The sequence below is a fragment of the Notolepis coatsorum genome, assembly GCF_963971535.1.
Source record: "Notolepis coatsorum genome assembly, chromosome: 8".
Lineage (NCBI taxonomy): Eukaryota > Metazoa > Chordata > Actinopteri > Aulopiformes > Paralepididae > Notolepis > Notolepis coatsorum.
In genome coordinates, this window is record NC_140172.1 from 139,601,366 (window position 1) to 139,619,703 (window position 18,338).

The window sequence follows — 18,338 nt, forward strand, 5'->3', positions numbered from 1 at the left end:
AGGAGCTACTAGAGTACACACAGACAGTGGAGCTGTTTGCAGATAGCGAGCATTTTGACTTGTTGCGTGGTGGCGATGTCTCGCAGATAATACAAGTACAAGTCTAATTATATAATATATATATTTTATTAAAAAAAAAAAACTTTTTATATAAAATAATGTTTAATTTCTTTTTAATCAAAAACGATCGGTATCGGATCGGTATCGGCCGATATGGCTCACGACGATCGGTAATCGGTATCGGTGGCAAAAAGCGTGATCGGGGCATCCCTAGTCTAAACACTAGAGTGGCTGGGTAGTGTAGAGGTCTAAACACTGGAGTGGCTGGGTAGTGTAGAGGTCTAAACACTGGAGTGGCTGGGTAGTGTAGAGGTCTAAACACTAGAGTGGCTGGGTAGTGTAGAGGTCTAAACACTGGAGTGGCTGGGTAGTGTAGAGGTCTAAACACTGGAGAGGCTGGGTAGTGTAGAGGTCTAAACACTAGAGTGGCTGGGTAGTGTAGAGGTCTAAACACTAGAGAGGCTGGGTAGTGTAGAGGTCTAAGCACTAGAGAGGCTGGGTAGTGTAGAGGTCTAAACACTGGAGTGGCTGGGTAGTGTAGAGGTCTAAACACTGGAGTGGCTGGGTAGTGTAGAGGTCTAAACACTGGAGTGGCTGGGTAGTGTAGAGGTCTAAGCACTAGAGTGGCTGAGTAGTGTAGAGGTCTAAACACTAGAGTGGCTGGGTAGTGTAGAGGTCTAAGCACTAGAGTGGCTGAGTAGTGTAGAGGTCTAAACACTGGAGTGGCTGGGTAGTGTAGAGGTCTAAACACTAGAGAGGTTGGGTAGTGTAGAGGTCTAAACACTAGAGTGGCTGGGTAGTGTAGAGGTCTAAACACTGGAGAGGCTGGGTAGTGTAGAGGTCTGAACACTAGAGTGGCTGGGTAGTGTAGAGGTCTAAACACTGGAGAGGCTGGGTAGTGTAGAGGTCTAAACACTGGAGTGGCTGGGTAGTGTAGAGGTCTAAACACTGGAGTGGCTGGGTAGTGTAGAGGTCTAAGCACTAGAGTGGCTGAGTAGTGTAGAGGTCTAAACACTGGAGAGGTTGGGTAGTGTAGAGGTCTAAGCACTAGAGTGGCTGAGTAGTGTAGAGGTCTAAACACTGGAGAGGCTGGGTAGTGTAGAGGTCTAAGCACTAGAGTGGCTGAGTAGTGTAGAGGTCTAAACACTGGAGTGGCTGGGTAGTGTAGAGGTCTAAACACTAGAGTGGCTGGGTAGTGTAGAGGTCTAAACACTGGAGAGGCTGGGTAGTGTAGAGGTCTAAACACTGGAGTGGCTGGGTAGTGTAGAGGTCTAAACACTGGAGTGGCTGGGTAGTGTAGAGGTCTAAACACTGGAGAGGCTGGGTAGTGTAGAGGTCTAAACACTAGAGTGGTTGGGTAGTGTAGAGGTCTAAACACTAGAGAGGCTGGGTAGTGTAGAGGTCTAAACACTAGAGTGGTTGGGTAGTGTAGAGGTCTAAACACTATAGAGAGGCTGGGTAGTGTAGAGGTCTAAACACTGGAGTGGCTGGGTAGTGTAGAGGTCTAAACACTGGAGAGGCTGGGTAGTGTAGAGGTCTAAACACTGGAGTGGCTGGGTAGTGTAGAGGTCTAAGCACTAGAGTGGCTGGGTAGTTGTTGAGTACCGGTCGTAAACCGAGGTCAGATTGATTATCCCATAACTCATTGGTCCGAATCCCAGCTTCAAGCAGCGTCCTGCGAAGTTTGGGACGTCTAGGACTCAATTGTGTCTATAAACTTCAGGGCTTAAACTCAGCCGACCTCGGCTCACACACAGACACCCCCCCGTCCCCTCCAGTCATACAGTTGATGGATTGGAGTTGCGGGGTGTATTTACTCTATTCTATTTTAATCTATTCGGTTGGCCGTAGAGTTTACTTTTATTTATTTTGCTTTAATCTACTAGGTTGGCCGTATTACCACTATATGGCTTTACTTGATAATCCCATTATAGCTAGGGATAAAGCCACTTATTCTATTTCATTCTATTCATAATCCTATGTCTCCTTTTACTCCATAGGTATAAAGCCACACTTCTAAAGTTTTACATCATTAATCAAAACGCAATACGGGACCGCGTGGTTGACATATTTCTCTTTAGGCCTCCATATGGATAAAGCCTTAATGCATAATCATATGTCTCCTTTTACTTTACACGTATTATCACTGTATGGCATTACGTGATAAAACCAGGTTTATCAGAATCCACCTTTAGTCCTTATAACATAATCATAAGTCTCCTTTTACTCTACTTGATAAAGCCTATAGTTATAGTTATATCCCCATTATAGCTAGGGATAAAGCCTCTTACACATCCTTAATGCATAATCATAAGTCTCCTTTTACTCTACTTGATAAAGCCTATAGTTATAGTTATATCCCCATTATAGCTAGGGATAAAGCCACTTACACATATTGTTTTACATCATTAATAAAAAATGCATGGGGTGAAGTTACAAATGCAGAACACATTTCAATGCTTACCCGGCCGTCTGGTCAGAAGAAAGGCTACAAAGGATATATTTATAGAGAGGTTTTAATTAGAAAAAGCAAGTTACAAAAAGAGACTGAATTAGAAAAAGTGTCCATTTCAGTTAAAATATGCACAGAACAAAACATCTCATCTCTGCACGGTTTGTGCCTCTTCCTATCTCTCCATGTCAGTGTAAAAAACTCTCTCTTTCTCTCGCCCGTTGGCCCTTATAAAGCCCCCAGATCTCTTCTGCTTATTGGTCCAAATACAGCGCTGTCACCGTGATGTCATTTCACCAGCCAGTCAATGCACGGCTCGTGGGGACTGGCTCTCCTCCCTTTTTACTCCACTAGGCTGTAACTTGAAAGTAACTGTAACGTTTTTCGCTGGAACAGACTCCCTTTGTTCTCTGGCCCCATCTCACTCAGACCCCACAAAGGGTTAACCAGTTTAATGCGTCTGCCGGCCGGAGAGCTCCGGAAACTCCCTACTGCAGGCTCAGAGATTGCATTCCGAAGGGGCCCCTCTCTTCTCCACTCCTTTCTGACTGGGCATTACCAGCCCAGGCCTAGATACTTGTTCAAAGCGTATATGCATATATATACGTATACACATATATATGTATATATATATATATATATATGAATACATATCACATCTAGACACCTACAGTAACATATGCCTAGATTTAAAACAGATATATACAATAAACCTATTAAATCATACAAGGGACAGAGAGAACAGGATGTCATTTATACAAAGTGTCACTTAGTTGGCTGTGACACTTTACACCCCCTCTGTCATCCTGGTCGGTCATTTTCCATTGTCTTAATAGCGTCTGTACTGGGGGACGAGATGGCGATTGTGGGGTCACGTGGCTGTGACTCTCCACACCCCCTCTGCCATCTTGGTTCCTTGTTACCCTGGTAGCCGGCGGGAAGACTTGCATCTGTTGTTCCCTGGCTGGACGGCTCGACAGGATAGGGGTCACGTTGTTGCTTGGTATCCGGCGGGAAGACTTGCATCTGTTGTTCCCGGCCGATGCACCCAGGTTGTTGTCGTCTTCGTCATCTTGGTCATCGGGGTCACCTTGGTCATCTTGGGGTCACCCCCTCTGACCTCTTGGATCTCTCCCATAGTTTGGGGCAGGTTGATTTGTCACTTCTCGGGCGACCCCCACGGGTCCCCGAGAATTGTAGCAGCAGTCCTCTATTGAAGTGTGGTTGGCCTGGTCTTGTGACCCTGTCCGTAGGCCTCGCAGGACATCACAGATACAGTCCACAGAGGACTCATTTCTTTTCTCTCTTTCAGGTCCATTCAGGGCTCTCGTCGCCCTGTAACCCGGGTCCAGGCCGATGTCTCTCTGTCCGGTCTGGGAGGTCTAGGAGGTCTGGGAGGTCTGGGAGGTCTGGGAGGTCTGGGAGGTCTGGGAGGTCTAGATGAGGACCTTGAGGATGCTCTGGAGCTTGACCTATCCCGGTCTTCCTCCATTTCCGATTTCTGACCTGAGTCAGTATATTCCTTCTTGCCATTCGCTGCGTCGTCCGCTGACTCCGGGGGACCCCCCCCCCCTTGTCTAAGAATGCGGCACTGGTTCAGGTTTTGTCCCTTTACCAGCGCACCTTTACCAGCGCACATTGTTCACAGGCCTTTCGGACTGTTATCGCTCTTTGTTTGGCTTTATGTATGAGAATGTTGTTAGTTCTCAGGTATACCAACATCCTCCTACTTCCGGCATGTCCAAGGTTATCATATACCTGTCTGATCATGTGAGTAGCCTCGTCCTGTTAGCAATGACTAGTTAGCCTGCTATTCGCTCCTATTCGCAATGGCTATTTCAGCCTGCTATTCGCAATGGCTATTTCAGCCTGCTATTCGCAATGGCTATTTCAGCCTGCTATTCGCAATGGCTATTTCAGCCTGCTATTCGCAATGGCTATTTCAGCCTGCTATTCGCAATGGCTATTTCAGCCTGCTATTCACAAAGTAGAGTTTTTTCTACTTAAGTTCTGACTTTAAGTAAGCATTTAGTTACTTCAAGTTCAAGTGACTTTAGGGCTCCCTAGCCCTATTAGTCGCGAGTAAACGCCACTTCAAGTGGTTTCTTATGAACCCTCTCTTGTTCCTGATAGATTTTTTACCTCTTAGGCTGTCTGCTGCGCTTTGCAGACCTCTACGTCACTCATTGTTCCAGATCTCGAGCACTTAGGAGGAGTCTTGGTTGGAGAGGATTGCTTGCTGATAAGATCACACTTGAGTAAGGTTTTAACTCAAATCTGTAATAAATTTTACTCCAGAGGCCCCTGACCGCAGTTATTTCAGTTCATATTCTTTCGGCTTTTGATACCTATTCAATTAGCATAAAGCCCAACTCACGAATGTTCTAAGCCCCAGAACCTCCAATCCGTTTTGACAGACCTATAAACCAGTGACTCGGCCGCCCAAGCACCACAGCGTCCTGTATGCTGAAGCTTCCGAGTCCCCACAAATCTGATAGGCCCGTCGGATATAGAGACCCTGATGCTCGCTCTGTCCCCCCGCGTCAAGGTGCTAAGCTTGATGAGAGTTTGCAGAGTCTCAATTTTTATCCATAGGCGCTGGTGAGTGTACATCTCACGCAGCTGATATGGTTGGTACAGGTGCTAACCTACCAGATGGTAGCTGTCAGGAAATCCCCTTTGCATGAAATAGATTACAAATTCTTTCGTCCTCTCTACTCTGGTTTAGAGAAAAGACGGACATCTTTACAGTATTTGTGTTGAGAAAGCATTTTGACTTGGTCATACAGCATGCATTCCGTCCGTAACTGGTCTCGGGACCATGCTGCGCATTTGGCTGCAAGACGGTTACCACCTGGTACACCGATGAATAGCTTTTCAAGCAGTAAGCCTGATCTTCGCCTAGGCGTTCCACGTATGACTGATTCTGCTGCAACAGTGAGAGACAAGCTCCCGTCTCGCACCTGTGGGATTAGTTTCTCCACCATATTTTCCCCTGGATCTTGACCGGGGATTCTTACTTCCATTTCCATCATTTGGGCCATTGAAGCCCCTTCGGGGACCTCCAGTCCTTTGAGGTGTCTCAAAATGCGAGCGGCCTCCGGGTCATCATAGAGAGGTGACCCATGGAAAATCTGAGCACACTTATGGATATAAGCAGCCTGGGTCTCCCCTCGAAGCATTTCTGGGGCCAGTTTTTTGAGCACTTGGGTTTTGCTTAACAATTCTTGTGCTTTGTTGCTTTCTCCATATTGGGTGCTGTCACGCAGACTCCTGCCTGTATGTGAACTCTTTCCTCTCGGTCGGTAAATGTCTCCGGGAGATTGGGCTAGTATGGAGTGAGGGCTCACTTCCGGTCGGTGTTCCTCTGTGCTGTGTCTCAGGGCTCGGATTGGGCTTATGGACGGGGCCTCGTTCAACCAGTTTCTTTCTCTCCTGGCTATTTCAGCCATGGCCCTGTCTAGCTTGTACACCTGTTCACGTAGTATGTCATAGTCTGCATGTAAGTGTGCATGCTTGTATGGGTCTGTTACCCCAGGGTGAGACAACACTTTTTCAGCCACGGGTGACCGGGCTAAGGCCTGAGCCGTTCCCCATCTCACGGGATATGCTGGCATAATATCCCCTGTTTTCTTTCCTTCCAAGTCTCCTTCACTCTCTTCGGAGACGTCCTCCAATCCTGAGCTCCAGGTCAAGCCCGAGGGTGACTGAAAGGTGGTGCCTTTCAGAGTAGGCCCCTTGCCTATAGGTCTCAGTTTGACCGGTTTCGCTCTCTTGTTTCGAGGTCTAGGAGGTTTGCCCCTCGGGTACCGAACTCTCTCCCTAGATCTTGATCGAGATGAAGACTTGGAGGATGCTCTGGAGCTTGACCTATCCCGGTCTCCCTCCATTCCTGAGTCCTGATTTAGATCAGTATACTCCTGTTCGCTACTTGCTGGGTCGTCCCCTGAGTCCGGGGGACGGCCTAGAAGTCTATGGATACTCCTGGCCTGAGATCGCGCAGGTTCCGCCTTTTCAGGTTCGAACGGTACTGTCGGTCTCCTGGGTGTGGATGATCTCCCTCTCTCCGCTGCTCGGGAGGAGTTCTGGGAGTTGGACCTTTCTTTCCTGGGTACGGGTCCCGATCCCTTAGGGTTCGGAGGGGGAGTGAGAGGTACCAATGCAGGCTCATCGTCCTCGTCTTCCTCACCCTCCCCGGCTCTATCCACGGCCAGGGTTATTGACTCATGGTCCCTAGGTTCCATCATTAGACGGATCTCCGTGTGCCCTGCACTCCTTAGGCTTGAGATCGCGCTGATTATGGCTTTCCCCAACCATATGCCTCTTTGGCCATATCCTCGAGACCTGCCCCACATCAGGTTTATGGCTAGTCGGTAGGGCATGTCCTTAGTACCATGGCCAGCATAGATTTCCCTTTTCTGCAGTAGTTCCTTTATACGGGACACCAGTCTGTCCCAGTTTATGTGTGAGGACTCTATCTCCTTGTATTGGTCTTGACTTAGTGTCACATGGACAATTTTCTCCGCGTGAAACACCTCATAATCACACTCTGTGATTACTGCCTTGCCTGGTTTCAGGGGCTTTTTGGTCCTTTTTTCCATTACCTGTTTCCTCAGGTTCCGGTAGTAAGAGCCTCCTGCCGTTACCATGCTTGTTTCCCATCTACCATAGTTCGTCAATGACGGACCAGTGAAGGTGAGGATTGACCATGGTGTCTCAGAGTTATCGGTCCAGACTGGGTAGTTAGTGACTGTTATGTTTGGTGATTGTCTGTGAGACCTTGTAGATGTCACTCTCACCCCTGAGTGTTCACCACGGGGAGATATATAGGTTGCTCTCGCTTGCCTCACTTCCTCGTGACCACGTGGTCCTGGGCTCATGCACTGCAGGGAGTGATCTCGCTCCTGCAGCTCCTTCAGCTCCTCCTCAAACTCCTCCTTCTCCAGACGAGACTGCAGCAGCTCCTGTTTGGTGCTTCGCAGTTCGTCTCTGGTGGTGTGGAACTGCTCCATCCAGTGGGCACTCTCGTCCCTGCAGTCCTCTAGCTGCTGCTGCAGGGAGCTCACCGAGGTGTTCACACGCTGCCGCTCTGCCTCGATACCTGCCTGAGACTGGGACACCTGCTCCATGCTGCTCCTCAGCCTCTCCATGTCGGTGCTGTACTGCTCCCTGAGGGTCTCGGATCTCCCGGTCGTGCGTGGCCACCTCGTCCTTCAGCGCCCCCTTCAGGGCCGTGAGCTCTCGCTCCCGCTGCCTCAGCGTCTCCTGGAGCTGGAGGTTGTCATCCAGTTAGCATTCAGTTCACTCCTGGCTTGTCAGCCCATGTTCCAGTGAACGCGCCGTTTTAGCTAGCGTCACGTAGCCTCGGGCTAGGTAGCCATCCAGGGAACATTCAGTGAACGGTCGTCTTGGCTGCGTGTCACGTAGCTTTGGGCTAGGTAGCCATCCAGCTCGCCTCTCTGTGAACGGCCGTTTTGGCTGCGCTTCACATACAATCTCCCCTCCTTACAAACAGTATCTTTGGGCTAGGGGAGCCATCCAGTTCGCCTTTCTGTGAACGGTCGTTTTGACTTCGCTTCACATACACACTCCGCTCCTTACAAACAGTGTCTCCGGACTAGGGAGCCCTCGCCTTTCTGTGAACGGCCGTTTTGGCTCGCTTCACATCCACACTCCGCTCCTTACAAACAGTGTCTCCGGACTAGGGAGCCCTCGCCTTTCTGTGAACGGCCGTTTTGGCTTCGCTTCACATCCACACTCCGCTCCTTACAAACAGTGTCTCCGGACTAGGGAGCCCTCGCCTTTCTGTGAACGGCCGTTTTGGCTTCGCTTCACATCCACACTCCGCTCCTTACAAACAGTGTCTCCGGACTAGGGAGCCCTCGCCTTTCTGTGAACGGCCGTTTTGGCTTCGCTTCACATCCACACTCCGCTCCTTACAAACAGTGTCTCCGGACTAGGGAGCCCTCGCCTTTCTGTGAACGGCCGTTTTGGCTTCGCTTCACATCCAGTCTCCCCTCCTTACAAACAGTGTCTTTGGGCTAGGGAGCCCTCGCCTTGGGTAGGGCCAGTTCGCTTCCTGTGGGCAAAGCACGAAATTATGTTGCACTTGTAACTCCCCCCAGAGCTCTATAAACATTATGTTACCCTTTAGTTGTGAGTAAACGTTGCTTTAATCACCAAGATAGAGCTTTCTATTCATTTGTGATATCCCCGAGTACAGCCTTCCACTCGAGTCGCCAGTAGAGCTTTCTACTTTAATTTTTGCCAAATCTGTAATTTAATTTTACTCCAGAGTCTTTTGACAGTAGTCTTGTCTTCTTCGGCCGTTTAGCACCTATTTTGGTTAGTATAAATGCCCATCGCCAGGGACGCCATGTTGAGTACCGGTCGTAAACCGAGGTCAGATTGATTATCCCATAACTCATTGGTCCGAATCCCAGCTTCAAGCAGCGTCCTGCGAAGTTTGGGACGTCTAGGACTCAATTGTGTCTATAAACTTCAGGGCTTAAACTCAGCCGACCTCGGCTCACACACAGACACCCCCCCGTCCCCTCCAGTCATACAGTTGATGGATTGGAGTTGCGGGGTGTATTTACTCTATTCTATTTTAATCTATTCGGTTGGCCGTAGAGTTTACTTTTATTTATTTTGCTTTAATCTACTAGGTTGGCCGTATTACCACTATATGGCTTTACTTGATAATCCCATTATAGCTAGGGATAAAGCCACTTATTCTATTTCATTCTATTCATAATCCTATGTCTCCTTTTACTCCATAGGTATAAAGCCACACTTCTAAAGTTTTACATCATTAATCAAAACGCAATACGGGACCGCGTGGTTGACATATTTCTCTTTAGGCCTCCATATGGATAAAGCCTTAATGCATAATCATATGTCTCCTTTTACTTTACACGTATTATCACTGTATGGCATTACGTGATAAAACCAGGTTTATCAGAATCCACCTTTAGTCCTTATAACATAATCATAAGTCTCCTTTTACTCTACTTGATAAAGCCTATAGTTATAGTTATATCCCCATTATAGCTAGGGATAAAGCCTCTTACACATCCTTAATGCATAATCATAAGTCTCCTTTTACTCTACTTGATAAAGCCTATAGTTATAGTTATATCCCCATTATAGCTAGGGATAAAGCCACTTACACATATTGTTTTACATCATTAATAAAAAATGCATGGGGTGAAGTTACAAATGCAGAACACATTTCAATGCTTACCCGGCCGTCTGGTCAGAAGAAAGGCTACAAAGGATATATTTATAGAGAGGTTTTAATTAGAAAAAGCAAGTTACAAAAAGAGACTGAATTAGAAAAAGTGTCCATTTCAGTTAAAATATGCACAGAACAAAACATCTCATCTCTGCACGGTTTGTGCCTCTTGGCTAACAGCATTCTTCTTTCAGTTTTAAAATAAGCACAGAACAAAACATCTCATCTCTGCACGGTTTGTGCCTCTTGGCTAACAGCATTCTTCTTTCAGTTTTAAAATAAGCACAGAACAAAACATCTCATCTCTGCACGGTTTGTGCCTCTTCCTATCTCTCCATGTCAGTGTAAAAAACTCTCTCTTTCTCTCGCCCGTTGGCCCTTATAAAGCCCCCAGATCTCTTCTGCTTATTGGTCCAAATACAGCGCTGTCACCGTGATGTCATTTCACCAGCCAGTCAATGCACGGCTCGTGGGGACTGGCTCTCCTCCCTTTTTACTCCACTAGGCTGTAACTTGAAAGTAACTGTAACGTTTTTCGCTGGAACAGACTCCCTTTGTTCTCTGGCCCCATCTCACTCAGACCCCACAAAGGGTTAACCAGTTTAATGCGTCTGCCGGCCGGAGAGCTCCGGAAACTCCCTACTGCAGGCTCAGAGATTGCATTCCGAAGGGGCCCCTCTCTTCTCCACTCCTTTCTGACTGGGCATTACCAGCCCAGGCCTAGATACTTGTTCAAAGCGTATATGCATATATATACGTATACACATATATATGTATATATATATATATATATATGAATACATATCACATCTAGACACCTACAGTAACATATGCCTAGATTTAAAACAGATATATACAATAAACCTATTAAATCATACAAGGGACAGAGAGAACAGGATGTCATTTATACAAAGTGTCACTTAGTTGGCTGTGACACTTTACACCCCCTCTGTCATCCTGGTCGGTCATTTTCCATTGTCTTAATAGCGTCTGTACTGGGGGACGAGATGGCGATTGTGGGGTCACGTGGCTGTGACTCTCCACAGTAGTGTAGAGGTCTAAACACTGGAGAGGTTGGGTAGTGTAGAGGTCTAAACACTAGGAGAGGCTGGGTAGTGTAGAGGTCTAAACACTAGAGTGGCTGGGTAGTGTAGAGGTCTAAACACTGGAGTGGCTGGGTAGTGTAGAGGTCTAAACACTGGAGAGGCTGGGTAGTGTAGAGGTCTAAACACTAGAGAGGCTGGGTAGTGTAGAGGTCTAAACACTGGAGTGGCTGGGTAGTGTAGAGGTCTAAACACTGGAGTGGCTGAGTAGTGTAGAGGTCTAAACACTGGAGAGGCTGGGTAGTGTAGAGGTCTAAACACTAGAGTGGCTGGGTAGTGTAGAGGTCTAAACACTGGAGAGGTTGGGTAGTGTAGAGGTCTAAACACTGGAGAGGCTGGGTAGTGTAGAGGTCTAAACACTATAGAGAGGCTGGGTAGTGTAGAGGTCTAAACACTGGAGAGGCTGGGTAGTGTAGAGGTCTAAGCACTAGAGTGGCTGAGTAGTGTAGAGGTCTAAACACTGGAGTGGCTGGGTAGTGTAGAGGTCTAAACACTGTCTCCTGGTCGGTCGGGACACCTGTTCAGCAGGGAGGGGAGCAGGGGGAGATGAAACTGTCCATGTGGCGACTCCACGTGTATCGGAGGAGGCATGTTGTCGTCTACACCCTCCACAGGCCGACGGTAGGGCAGAGGAAGGACCAGGAAGGGAACGACAACATTGGAGGATGGGAGAAGTGTGTGTGTTGGCTGTGTTGTATCTCTGTCGTCTCTCTGCTGTCTCTCTGTTGTCTCTCTGTTGTCTCTCTGTTGTCTCTCTGTTGTCTCTCTGTATTGTCTCTCTGTTGTCTCTGTATTGGCTCAAACCCATACAGATGTGTTAAAAAATCCGACACAAACGGTCTTGAAGTCGTGTTGCAATCAACACAACACAGCTGCAACTGTGTTTAGTTACACCTTCTTCTCAACCTGTCTTTTTTAAGAGTGTATGAGAGCTGGGAGCTCATAAAAGACTGTAATGATGATGACGGGCTGTTGGCCAGAACCACTGATGTCAGCTTTCAGAGTCGCTTTTAGCTGACAAGTGTTTTTTCATTGGCTAACGGGGACCTTTGCGGTCTGGCAGGGTTGGCACGGTGATATTGGCACGGCCCTCATGGACAGCTTGTCCCTGACATATACCTCTAACCCCCCCGAAGACGAAGGTAAGAGGCTCCCGTGTCCTCCTGAGAAAGTCCTTCCCGTTCCCCCTGACCTCTCGCTCGCTTCCCAGAACAAACACAGCAAATCTTCTTCTGCTGTTTCAACTGATTTCTTTCTTCTTCTGCTGTTTCAACTGATCGCTTTCTTCTTCTGCTGTTTCAACTGATCGCTTTCTTCTTCTGCTGTTTCAACTGATCGCTTTCTTCTTCTGCTGTTTCAACTGATTGCTTTCTTCTTCTGCTGTTTCAACTGATTGCTTTCTTCTTCTGCTGTTTCAACTGATTGCTTTCTTCTTCTGCTGTTTCAACTCTGCGTTTTTCTTTGTTTTTAGATCGTCTTTTATGGACAGCGTTATTACGTATTATCTGTTGTGGGTTTTTTGGGGGGGCAATACTACTACTCTACTAATACTACTACTCTACTAATACTACTACTCCACTAATACTACCACTCTACTATAAATACTACTCTACTAATACTACTACTCTACTAATACACTACTACTCCCTTATCACATTTAAAACCCACCTCAAAACCCACCTGTTTAGGCAGGCGTATGTCTGATTTGATTGTAATTTGATATTTTATTGTAATTGTAAATTAACTGTTTTTAATTGTTGTAGGGCGACCTTGAGTGCCTTGAAAGGCGCCTTATAAATAAAATGTATTATTATTATTATTACTAATACTGTATGCCGTGACAATTAAAACTCTTGACTCTGACTTGACTGTACTAATACTACTACTCTACTAATACTACTACTCCAAGACATGTTTAAGGGGTCTGTAATGTTTTAAGTACCCCTTTATTTTTTATAAATTGTATGCGTGCGCATAGATTAAAGGTGCTGTAATTGGTATTTCTTTGTTAAAATAAGTGTTTAATAGCTCTACATTCCAACAGCCACCACTTAAATTATTTCAAGAAATCTTACCAAGCCAAATTTGGTGCACTGGAAGGCACATTATTTGCTTAAAACTCTTTTTTATTTCTTATTTTTGTAAATTTATTTAGACAATTTTTGCAGTGCGGAGTTCTCTCCCCTGATTGGATGAAGTGGGAACAGGATTCCAGGAAATGTATTTTGTGTTTACTGCAGAGGGACTGGGAGACCCATGTTACTGACCAGACACTCTATATCAGTGATGGCTGTTTACTGCAGAGCGGAGGGACTGGGAGACCCATGTTACTGACCAGACACTCTATATCAGTGATGGCTGTTTACTGCAGAGCGGAGGGACTGGGAGACCCATGTTACTGACCAGACACTCTATATCAGTGATGGCTGTTTACTGCAGAGCGGAGGGACTGGGAGACCCATGTTACTGACCAGACACTCTATATCAGTGATGGCTGTTTACTGCAGAGCGGAGGGACTGGGAGCCCCATGTTACTGACCACCAGACACTCTATATCAGTGATGGCTGTTTACAGCAGAGCAGGAGGGACTGAGAGACCCATGTTACTGACCAGACACTCTATATCAGTGATGGCTGTTTACTGCAGAGCGGAGGGACTGGGAGACCCATGTTACTGACCAGACACTCTATATCAGTGATGGCTGTTTACTGCAGAGCAGAGGGACTGAGAGACCCATGTTACTGACCAGACACTCTATATCAGTGATGGCTGTTTACTGCAGAGCGGAGGGACTGGGAGACCCATGTTACTGACCAGACACTCTGTATCAGTGATGGCTGTTTACTGCAGAGCGGAGGGACTGGGAGACCCATGTTACTGACCAGACACTCTGCATCAGTGATGGCTGTTTACTGCAGAGTGGAGGGACTAGGAGACCCATGTTACTGACCAGACACTCTGTATCAATGATGGCTGTTTACTGCAGAGCGGAGGGACTGGGAGACCCATGTTACTGACCAGACACTCTGTATCAGTGATGGCTGTTTACTGCAGAGCGGAGGGACTGGGAGACCCATGTTACTGACCAAACACTTATTATTTTAACACGTAGACCACTTATTTTAACAACAAAACTCCACTCACAGCACCTTTGAGGCCATGTCTAAGTCCTTCTTAACACATTAACTGCCATGCTTCTATCCATCAATGTATGATCACTGCCACCAGTCTAAGCCTATGGAGATGTTTACCTTCTTTGCAGGGCTATAACTTTTTAAATAGTATTGCTAAATTGACATTACTATGGCCCATTCAACATTGATTAGCTTTATGCTGTATACTTTATGTAGTATGGGTGATATATTGATCAGAGCGGTTTGCATTAATAATAATAAACAATCAAGCTGAAAGTAACGTTACTGTCCTCTTACCGTTCGCCGATGAGACTGGAGGAAAAAGATTCCACTTATTGATCGACTAGATCCATTTCCGGTTTGTATGGCGCAATAAACGCCCAAATCATATCGATTATTGAGTTATGGCAGCTATCAATATACACGGATGTGTGTCTAGAGTCCCGCAACAATATGTGACTGCCGTAAGGAATTCCCAGATGCACGGAGATCACCAGAGATCCATTTCCGGTTGTAACTCGCCCGATCATCCACCAGGCGGCGGTATTGAAGCGTTGCACGGTTGTGCCGAGTCCCACTGTATCAGCCGAGGCTGGGTGGCGGAATTATGAATACCATGGCGAAAAAATTCAATATGATCTCAATAACGTCGTACGCCGTGGATTGGCGGAATTTGCATGATCAGCAAACCCGTCGTACAACGTGTTTGGCGGGGAATGTGTTAAGGGCTGCTTGCTCCCTATAGGTGACGCGTGATACTGTGTCACGCCCTAAAGCGTTCGCCGACCAGGCGAACGCCTGACACCTGTGTCGTGTCTCACAGAGAAGCCACTCACTGTTTCTCCGCCTTCTCGCGGTCGTCGAGGAAGAAGAGCGCCGTGGCGAGGAAGAACATGCCTCCTAGCACGATGACGAAGGGGCAGAGCATGAGGGCGTAGCCCAGGCTCAGGAACTGCCACAGGACCGACGTGGCGTAGCTCTGCTGCAGGGCGTCCGAGATCTACACGCACACGCACACACACAACATACAGTCACACGCACACGCAGACGCACAACATACAGTCACACGCACACGCAGACGCACACCATACAGTCACACGCACACACACACAACATACAGTCACACGCACACGCAGACGCACACCATACAGTCACACGCACACGCAGACGCACAACATACAGTCACACGCACACACACACACAACATACAGTCACACGCACACGCAGACGCACAACATACAGTCACACGCACACACACACACACACACACGATACAGTCACACGCACACGCAGACGCACAACATACAGTCACACGCACACACACACAACATACAGTCACACGCACACGCAGACGCACAACATATAGCCACACGCACACACACACACACAACATACAGTCACACGCACAAGAGGACAAAGAGAAGGAGAGAGGGAAAGGACGTTAGTCACTTCGTCGCTTCATTGCATTGCGTCACTCTCTTCTCTCCGAGTGCGAGGCCCACAGGGGAAGGTGGAGAACGGGACACACCAGTAGGCCAGGCTATAGCTGTAAATGGTGCATTTGTTCAACTCTTTTATCCAAAACGCTTTACAATTTGTTCCATTCACACACCGACGGCGGAGCTGTCATCGGGAGCTGTTAGGGGGTTAAGTGTCTTGCTCAGGGACACTTCGACACGCTGCCCGGGAGGAGCGGGAATCGACCCGGGAACCTACGGATTACCAGACGACCGCTCTACCTCCCGAGCCCCAGTATATAGAAGGACAGGATATAACGCAGGTATATTCAGACATATATGGATAAGAAATTAAAGAATGAGAGAGAGAAATAGTGTAATAAAAGGGATAGTAAGCAGTGTGAGTGACCTTTGTGTGCAGTAGCTGTATATACTGTGTATGCGCACACATTGTTATGCTTCACCTGTTAGCAATGGATATGTTGTCTTTATACACACAGCTTTTTTTCTTCAGTAGAACCTTAGTTTTTTGTAGGTACTGTACTGTACTTTCTACTATCTTTATGTTTTAGTCTAGTAATTAGTCTAGCAACATTGTACATATTATTATTAAATTATTATTTATTTTACGTCTGCACGTTTACGTTGCACTACTTTTATTGTCTTTTATAGCTATTCGTATGTCTGCAATTTATGCATTGTTTTTATTCTGTCAATTGTGTGCTGATTTTATGCCTATGTTAATTTTATACTAATTGCTGTGGGGCACTTTGGACTGCGGTCCATGTGTGAAAAGTGCTATCTCGTTTTATTTTTTATTTTTAATGTAACCCTAACTAACCTTACTGTTTGATTGATTGATTGAAAAGTTTATTAACAGATTGCAGAATGGGTACAGTACAGTACAGCTCAATACATACAATTGTTAAGGGGATGCAGACCAGAGAAAGACTTTCGTCTTGTTTACATCAGGGTCCCCTGTCATGCACTTGTCCTAATAAACTAACCTACACTGTAGCACTCAACACTTTGATGAACATTGGTACTCAGCCCTTCCTGATGACTTGTCGTACAGAACTTGTAAGTCGCTTTGGATAAAAGCGTCAGCTAAATGACTAAATGTAAATGTAAATGTACACAGTAAATTTCAGTTTGAAAAAAGTCAGTTTGAGTAAAATATACTCAGTTTGAGTAAAATTTACTCTGCGAAATGTACTGTGTATATAGATAGAGCTATTAATATTTATTATTATTATATTGTAAAAAAAATTATGCATTGAAATGTCTGTAAAGTCTCTACGACATTGAAAATGAGGGTGACCTCAATTGTCCTTTCGAGAATAAATAAAGGTTTGAATTGAATTGAATTTAATATACAACCCATATAGAAAAGATAATCTTTCTGTACAATCTTGTATAATATTTTATATATATATATATATGCTCCCATCCCCCAATGTTGTCGTTATGCCAATTCCCTCCCTGGTCACGTGTGAGTGAACGGGTGAACGTGTGAGTGAACGGGTGAACGTGTGAGTGAACGGGTGAACGTGTGAGTGAACGGGTGAACGTGTGAGTGAACGGGTGAACGTGTGAGTGAACGGGTGAATGTGTGAGTGAACGGGTGAACGTGTGAGTGAACGGGTGAACGTGTGAGTGAACGGGTGAACGTGTGAGTGAACGGGTGAACGTGTGAGTGAACGGGTGAACGTGTGAGTGAACGGGTTAATGTGTGAGTGAACGGGTGAACGTGTGAGTGAACGGGTGAACGTGTGAGTGAACGGGTGAACGTGTGAGTGAACGGGTGAACGTGTGAGTGAATGGGTGAACGTGTGAGTGAACGGGTTAATGTGTGAGTGAACGGGTGAATGTGTGAGTGAACGGGTGAACGTGTGAGTGAACGTGTGAGTGAACATGTGAGTGAACGGGTGAACATGTGAGTGAACGGGTGAGCGTGTGAGTGAACGGGTGAACGTGTGAGTGAACGGGTGAACGTGTGAGTGAACGGGTGAGCGTGTGAGTGAACGGGTGAACGTGTGAGTGAACGGGTGAACGTGTGGGTGAACGTGTGAGTGAACAAGTGAACGCGTGAGTGAACGGGTGAACGTGTGAGTGAACGGGTGAACGTGTGAGTGAACGGGTGAATGTGTGAGTGAACGGGTGAACGTGTGAGTGAACGGGTGAACGTGTGAGTGAACGGGTGAACGTGTGAGTGAACAAGTGAATGTGTGAGTGAACAAGTGAACGTGTGAGTGAACAAGTGAATGTGTGAGTGAACGGGTGAACGTGTGAGTGAATGGGTGAACGTGTGAGTGAACGGGTGAATGTGTGATTGAGCGGGTGAACGTGTGAGTGAACGGGTGAACGTGTGAGTGAACGGGTGAACGTGTGAGTGAACGGGTGAACGTGTGAGTGAACGGGTTAATGTGTGAGTGAACGGGTGAATGTGTGAGTGAACGGGTGAACGTGTGAGTGAACGTGTGAGTGAACATGTGAGTGAACGGGTGAACGTGTGAGTGAACGGGTGAGCGTGTGAGTGAACGGGTGAACGTGTGAGTGAACGGGTGAACGTGTGAGTGAACGGGTGAGCGTGTGAGTGAACGGGTGAACGTGTGAGTGAACGGGTGAACGTGTGAGTGAACGGGTGAACGTGTGAGTGAACGGGTGAACGTGTGGGTGAACGTGTGAGTGAACAAGTGAACGCGTGAGTGAACAAGTGAACGCGTGAGTGAACAAGTGAACGCGTGAGTGAACGGGTGAACGTGTGAGTGAACGGGTGAATGTGTGAGTGAACGGGTGAATGTGTGAGTGAACGGGTGAACGTGTGAGTGAACGGGTGAATGTGTGAGTGAACAAGTGAACGTGTGAGTGAACAAGTGAACGTGTGAGTGAAC

The 18,338-nt window shown here is 46.9% G+C and overlaps 1 protein-coding gene across 1 annotated transcript in view; it reads right to left on the bottom strand.

The window, feature by feature from the left end:
* Positions 1-18,338, bottom strand: part of spns2 (SPNS lysolipid transporter 2, sphingosine-1-phosphate) — a 115,771-nt gene that overhangs the window by 20,077 nt on the left and 77,356 nt on the right. The window contains exon 10 of the mRNA XM_084320573.1: positions 14,824-14,987. Coding sequence (XP_084176699.1) covers positions 14,824-14,987 — 164 coding nt within the window. The remainder of the gene's footprint in view (positions 1-14,823; positions 14,988-18,338) is intronic.